Here is an 8190-nt window from a genome sequence, read left to right as displayed (position 1 = left end):
AAAAAAAAATTAAAATCTAGCAAACAATTGGTAATCTAGCAAACAAATGGTGATTCCTTAGACTTATTAAACCCAGAAGCAACACACGAAGAAGAAGAGACTTAATTACCTCCAAACGTAGTGATCAAATCTTATAAGTAGAGCAATAATAAAGAGAGACCCAAATTGATCCAAGTGATCAACAACAATCCACCAATTCTTTTAGCAATTTTCACCATTTCTTTTAAAACTAACATACAAATCTGGGGCCTCTATATATAGCTTGATGGTAGGTTCATGTTTTTCACAACAATTCAAGCCTGAAATTCACTTCACTGCATTCACAACTTTCTTTACTCTTAACCAAAATCTATAAATCTTGGCATTTTGCCAAACACATTATTTCTTGAACGTACAAATAACATGGATATGGTGATGAAGTTGGGATCAACAAGCTCTGTGGTGATATTCACCAAGAGTAGTTGTTGCATTTCTCATAGTATTGAAACCCTAATCCGTAGTTTTGGAGCAAATCCTACAGTTTCCGAGCTCGATAGACATCCAAATGGGAAGCAAATAGAGAAGGCACTAATTGAACCAGGGTGTAAGCCAAGTGTGCCAGCAATTTTTATAGGGAATGAATTTATTGGTGGTTCTAATGAAATCATGAGCCTTAATGTGAGAAGCAAGCTGAAACAATTGCTCATAAGGGCTAATGCCATTTGGGTATAGAAAGAGCAACTCTACGAGTTTTGATAGTACCTAAACTAACTACTTATTGAGTGTCTTTTAGCTTTCTTCGGATGGTTGTTTTTTCTCCCATTTTTCTTCTTGATGTATTAATAAAGTTATAATATTGGTAATCGTCATTTCTTATGGCAATGTAATGGCGGTTTTATTTGTTCGTAGCTGATGATCATATGAAAGTAGAAGTTAATAACAATGAGAATCTTTATGTTCTACATGCATTAAGTTTTATATATAATTTTGGCATTTTACGTAGATTTTGTTTATATGTATTTAACAATCAAAACATAGTTATGCTGAATCTTGGAACTTAAAAGACTCACTCGAATGACTTTCTCTTACAGCTTGTTTGGATTGTTATTACTTATTGTAGTTGTAATTGTATTGTTACTTTAAATATAATGTTTGTTTTGATTGTTACTTAAATTGTATTGTAACGTATCTTTAAATTCATTGTTATATAAAGACGAAAAGTGTCACTTTATGAAACGACGGATTTGGCGTGGTGACATTGCTACTTTGCTTTTTTCTCACATCTTCTCCTTCTTTATTATTAAATAATTTGTTTTCCTTCTTCTCGTAGTATCATCCTTCTTCTTCACAAACAGAACCGCTGCACCCCAAGGTGACACACTAGGCCTAATAAACCCCTTATCAAGGAGTTCTTAAAGCTGCTCCTTCAATTCCTTCAACTCAGCTGGTGCCATACGGTACGAAGGAATAGAAATGGGCTGAGCGCCCGGCACCAAGTCGATACCAAAGTCAATATCCCTGTCGGGCGGCATTCCCGGCAGGTCTGCAAGAAACACATCCGAGAAATCTCGTACCACCGGAGCAGAATCAATAGTGGGAGTATCCGCACTAACATCCCTCACAAAGCCCAAATAAGATAAACAACCCTTCCCAGCTATCCGTTGGGCCTTCAAGTATGAAATTACTCTGCTGGGAACATAGTTTGGAGAACCTCTCCACTCAATCCTTAGCAACCCGGGCATCGCCAACATCACGGTCTTAGCGTAACAATCCAACAGCATGAGAGACAACTAATCCATACCCAAGATCACGTCGAAATCTACCATACTAAGCAGCAAGAGATCAACTCTAATCTCCAATCCCCCAATAGCCAATATACACAACCTGTATACACGGTCCACAATAATTGTATCGCCCAATAGCGTAGATACATGAACAAATGAAACTAAGGACTCACGGGGCATATCCATGTAATGAGAAAAATACGATGAGACATACGAATAAGTGGAAACAGGGTCAAATAATACAGAAGCATCTCTGTGGCATACTAAGACAATACATGTGATCACTATATCTGAAGCAATGGCATCTGGTCTGGCAGGAAAAGCATAGAATTGGGCCTGGCCGCCACCTGATCGGCCTCCCCCTCTAGGGCGACCCCTAGCTGCCTAAGCCCCACCCCGAGCTGGCTGGGCGGGTGGTGAAGTAACTGGTGCTGAAGTCGTAGTCTGACTCCTCTACTGAGTTGGACCTCCAAATAAGCGGGGACACTACCTCCTGATATGACCAAGCTCACCACACTCGTAGCAACCCCGATCTGATAATGGTGGTGGGGACTGAAAGGATCCCCGAGCACCGGGATAACTGCTAGAAGGTCCCAGCATAGATGAATCCTGAACCGATGGAGCACGGGACGAACTCTGAGCTGGAAAGGCACTGAGAGAGGACTGACCCTGATGAGAACTGTATGAACTATGGCCGTATGATGCACCACGGTGAACTGGACGACCCATCTGAGCATGCCTATAAGGACGACCCCTGTCGTGGTAGAACTGACCCCCAAAAGGAACACCGTTGAAACCACCTGACCCATGAGTCCTCTTGTCCTCCCTCTCACCCCGTTCCTGACTGCGGACCATCTCTATCTGCCGAGCAATATCGGCCACCTCGTCGAAAGTAGCACCGGATACCCTCTCCCGAGTCATAAGCAACCGTAGCTAATATGTGAGGCCATCAATGAACCTCCTAATCCTATCCCTATCAGTGGGAACCAACCAAACTGCATGACAAGCCAACTCAGAAAACCTCATCTCGTACTGTGTCACAGACATGCCATCTTGACGTAGCTGCTCAAACTGTCTGCGCAACTCCACTCTGCTAGACTGCGGTACGAACTTCTCCAAGAAGAGAACAGAGAACTCTTACCATGTAAGTGGTGTTGCACCGACCGGCCTGAGCGTCTCATAAGCCTCCCACCATCTAAAGGTAGCCCCAGAAAACTGAAAAGTAGTGAACAAGACCCCACTGGTCTCCAGAATACCTGTTGTTCGAAGAATACGTTGGCACTTATCCAAGAAACCTTGGGCATCCTGTGACTCAGTCCCGCTAAACGGTGGAGGCTGAAGCCTTCCAAATCTCTCGAGCCTCCTCTACTCATCATCAGTCATAATGGGAACCATCTAGGCCAGACCCGCTGCAACCGGCTGGGCTGGTAGTGCCCCCGGTGTCTACAATCCCTGCATCACCTACTCTGGTGTACGGGCAGCGAGAGTTTGGGTACCTCCCCCGGCCTGAGAAGTGGCTGCTGCGGCCGGAACTGAGACCGTCTGAGCAAGGCTAGTGCACACGGTCAGAATCTTAGCCAAAGCCTCCTGAAGGCCTGGAATCACAATGGGCACAACTGGTGCCTGAGCTGACCCCGCTGGCTCAACTGCGTCTGGTACCTGCTCTTGAACTGTAGCGACTGGCTGGTCTGCAAGTGCTGCTCCAGCTACTATATGAGCTGCACCTATGCCCCTACCGCGACCTCGGCCTCTCGCGACCCTAACTGGTGGTACTGGTGGTTGTCCATCCTGTCCGGTAGCACGTGTCCTCACCATATTTGAAAGAATAGAATATAGAAGTTTAGTTACCATAGTCAACAAATCCGCACGACAAGAATATAGGAATCTGAAGTTTCTTAAGCGTTTGGCAGCCTCTGGAAGATAAGTACAGACGTCTATGTACTGATCTGCAAAACTCTACTAAACCTGCTCATGACTCGTGAGACCTATGCAACCAAGGCTCTGATACCAACTTGTCACGACCCAAATCCTAACCCGTCGTGATGGCGCCTAACGTGGTCCTAGACAAGCACACATTTATGAAATAACTCCAATACTTTTAACAGAAAATGGGTTTAAAGCAGTTTTAATAAGAAGAAGTTCTCATAAATGGGATAGAAAACCCAAAACATAACGCGAAAACTCCCAACATATCACAAGTCTGGGAAAATACTGTCTATCATAATCTGAAGCTAAATACAATAAGTGGAAAGATAGGGAAGAAGAGACAAGGTCTGCGAAATGCCTGGCAGCTACCTCAAAATCTCCAAACGGTCAACTGAGCAAAAGAAATCAACACCCACCATGTCCGAAAACACCTGGATCTGCACACGAAGTGCAGGGTGTAGCGTGAGTACAACCAACACAGTAAGTAACAAAACTAAATAAAGAACTGAAAGTAGTGACGAGCCTCACAGTTATAGTTCAATTACAGTGATTTCAACATAGAAGAGTAGGCATGCTTTCAAGTTCAATAAATTAGGTCGAAAAAGTTACTTCATGACAAGTTTAAGTGAAACAGAGTGTAATATCTTCCAGAAATTTCAAGACAATGATACATGGCAGCTAAGTGCAACAATAGGGAAATCAAATGTATCCTCTCAGGTCCTCAGTCACTCAGCCCTCACATTCTCTCAACACTCGACACTCAGCACTCGCACTCAGCACTCGCACCCAGTAGGTACCTGCGCTCACTGGGTGTGTGTACAGACTCCGGAGGGGCTCCTTCAGCCCAAGCGCTATATCAAGTCAATCATGGCATAAATCAATGAAACACGCTGTGGCGTGTAGCCCGATCCCATTAATATATATAGCCATAAGGCTCGTTGCGGCGTGCAACCCGATCCACATATATACATATCTCAGTCACAGCTCGGCACTCAGCCCCCAACTCAGTCACCAACCTCTCCAGTCTTTCGGGCTCTCAGAAATTATGAAAATCAGCCCAAAACAGAATTGATACAATGTATCAACAAGGAATAATAGAGACTGAGATATGATATGCAAGTAAAACTGTGACTGAGTACAAGCAGCAATTAGCAGATAATTAAACAGGTAACACGGCCTCTGTGGGTCCCTACAGTACCAATACATAGCCTAAACATGATTTCTAACATGATTTGCAGTCAAATTTCTCTAACACATGGAGAGCATAAAGCTAACAACAAGTTATTCAACTTCACAGTTCCACGGAATAGACCAAGTCAGAACTCCTACGGTGAACGCCCACATGCCCGTCACCTAGCATATGCGTCACCTCCAGACCAATCACAAGACACATAATACGGGGTTTCATACCCTCAGAACCAGATTTAGACTGTTACTCACCTTAATCCGAGCAAATCTCTACTCCAACACACCTTTGCCTCGCAAATCGGCCTCCAAATGTCTCGAATCTAGCCATAAACAGTATGATACAATCAACACGGGATAAAGGAATCAATTACACAAGAAAATACAAAGTTATTAATCAAAAGTCAAAAATCGACTCAAAGCCAGCCCCGGACACATGTCTCGAAATCCAACAAAAGTCACAAAATCATAAAGCCCACTCAACCACGAGTCCAACCATACCAATTTTACCAAAATCTGACACCAAAATGCACTCAAATTTCCAAATCAAACTCTCCAAATCCTTAGCCTCAAACCCCCAAATTTCACCTCAAAACCACAAAATCTAGGTGAAAAAATCAAGGGAGAAACAAGATTATTGAATAAAAATGAGCACAGGTGACTTACCTCAAGAATCTCCTCAAAAACCCTCTCAAAAATCACCTTAGACCGAGCTAGAAATGTCCAAAATGAAGAAAAATCGCTAACCCTTGAATTTATATGTTCTGCCCAGTCATTCCGCTCTTGCGGCGTCGCAGAAGCGACCACTCAACCGCATATGCGGCTACTCCGCTCCTACAGTCCCCCATTTTGCTCATGCGGACTCGCTTCTGCGAGCATCCAGTCCGCTTCTGCGGACCCAGCTCTCCTCTCTAATTCCGCTTCTGTGCTCACCTCGCTGCATCTGTGGCCACCCATGTGCGGAAAGAACCTTGCACCTACAACCTCTGCCCACTTTCTTCTTGACCTCTTCTGCGGTTCCCTTCTTGCTTCTGCGAGCTCGCACTTGCGATACCCAGTCTGCAGGTGCGATTGCACCATAACTGGTGAGCTTCAGCATTTCCTTCAAACTCCAAATCGATGCGTTAACCATCCGAAATTGACCCGAGGCCCCCGGGACCTCAACCAAACATACCAACAAGTCCTAAAATACAATACGAACTTAGTCGAGCCCTCAAATCACCTCAAACAACATCAAAAACACGAATCGCACATAGATTCAAGCCTAATGAACACTTTCAATTTCTACCAACAATGCCGAAACCTATCAAATCACGTCCGATTGACCCCAAATTTTGCACACAAGTCAGAAATGACACCACAGACCTATTCCAACTTCTGGAACTCCAATCCGACCCCGATATGAAAAAGTCCACTCTAGTTCAAACTTTCCAAAAATTCAACTTTCGCCATTTCAAGCCTAATTCAACTACGGACCTCCAAATCACAATCCGGACATGCTCCTAATTCAAAAATCACCCAACGGAGTTAACGGAACCATCGAAACTCCATTCCGGAGTCGTTTACACATAAATCAACATCCGGTTACCTTTTGAGCTTGAGCTTTCAACCTTGAGACTAAGTGTCTCAATTCATTCTGAAATTCCTCCGGACCCGAACCGACTACCCCGGTAACAGCTATAAAGTACAAAATGGGTAGTAAATGGGGGAAGGGGACTACAACTCTCAAAACGACCGGCCGGGTCGTTACAATGTCATTATACATTTAAAACCCCAAGTTCAAAACTTTTTCTTTTATTCAATCTCGAATTATCTTTCCAGTCAAACACTTTCACACAAAATGGAACCGAGGGACAATGCCTTGACGGGGAAAATAAGAACACTGTAGTGATATGTGACCTTTCGAGGTAGTAAGGGAGTTCTTTTTCTGGAAATATATGAATCACTTGATGATAAATATGACAGAGTACTACATTCCCTTTCTTGATCTACTTTATTCCAAAAAAGGAATTTGAACCAAGTTAGTCATGTATCAATCAAACTAGGAGAAGCCTCCAAATTTCTCTGTTGTATTGTTAGTACCTCCTCCTTTTCGGTACGGATAGTAATATATGGACTTGATTTATATAGTACTGTCAAATTTCTCTATAACAGTTTTGTTTGTTCTAATATTTTTTAACTGCTATAATGAAGTGTTGTTGTAAAGGACATATATTATAACATAACATAATAATTGGTTCAAAATAAAACTCAACTTTTATAATGAATGACTATTATATATGAATGATGTTATAGAGAGGTCTGACTGTATTTGCTTCTATAAGGCTATATTTTGAAAAAATATTTCATTTTTTTCTCAAATCAAAAGTAAAATTGTGATATCTTTAGTTGTATGGGAAAAGATCACTCCAGCTCGATAACATTCTTTTTTCCCTTTGCATGTTTTCAAAAGGGCATGCATTATATTGTAACTTGTTGGAATACAGGAACCTTAGCTTATTCATTTCATCCACGTTACATCACATATATAAAGTGCTCGAGATCGTTAGGGGAATATTTCAAAGGTAGTTATATTCTCTTTTCATTATCAAGATTGTAGAATGTGATGCAGCTGCATTTATCATACAAATAATCGAAAAATATTAATACCTTGGATATTATTAACCCACTTGTCATTTTGGGAAAATTGTCTTCATTTTCTATTCAACCACTTTAAGCCTTATATATAGCTCACTCCATTTCAGATTACCATATCAAATCAAGAAACTCAATACACAACCTTTTCTTTTCTAGTAACCTTCACAAATTCTTCTTTCAACACAAATCTTTCACCAAATATTTAAACATTATGAATATGGTGATGAAGTTGGGAGCAAAAAGCCTCTTGTGATTTTTAACAGAAGTACTTGTTGCATGCCTCACACTATCGAAACGTTAATCCGAAATTTCGGAGCAAATCCTACAATTTATGAGCTTCATAGACTTCAGAATGGGAGGGAATTGGAGAGGGCATTGATTGAACTAGGGTTTCAACCAAGTTTTCCTGCTGTGTTCATTGGAAATGAATTGGTTGGTGGTTCTAATGAAATCATGAGTCTCAACATTAGAGGCAAACTCAAGCAATTGCTCAATAGGGCTCAACTCAAGCAATTGCTTAATAGGGCTCAGTGGCAGGATTTTGTGCAAGCGGGTTCAGGCAGAAAGTAAAGTCGTCGACATTATTTGACAGTAAAAGCAACAAAGGCATAGCAATAGAGTCTTTCCCTCTGCTCTTTATTTTGCTTTATGACCTTTTTGTTCTATTGGGTTCTTAAAA

At 42.0% G+C, this 8190-nt stretch overlaps 1 protein-coding gene across 1 annotated transcript; it reads left to right on the top strand.

Annotated features, from left to right (window-relative positions):
- Window positions 403-711, top strand: LOC109232590 (monothiol glutaredoxin-S6-like). Its single transcript, XM_019398352.1, has one exon. The coding sequence runs from the start codon at window positions 403-405 to the stop codon at window positions 709-711; it is 309 nt and encodes a 102-aa protein (XP_019253897.1).

Source organism: Nicotiana attenuata, chromosome 9, assembly GCF_001879085.1.
Source record: "Nicotiana attenuata strain UT chromosome 9, NIATTr2, whole genome shotgun sequence".
Taxonomy (NCBI): Eukaryota; Viridiplantae; Streptophyta; class Magnoliopsida; order Solanales; family Solanaceae; genus Nicotiana; species Nicotiana attenuata.
The sequence above is the reverse complement of the archived record's forward strand: the minus strand, read 5'-3'. Positions and strand labels throughout refer to the sequence as shown.

Bases quoted from the DNA above. Each gene is read 5' to 3' on its own strand.
- LOC109232590 (XM_019398352.1), top strand. From the start codon at position 403: ATGGATATGGTGATGAAGTTGGGATCAACAAGCTCTGTGGTGATATTC.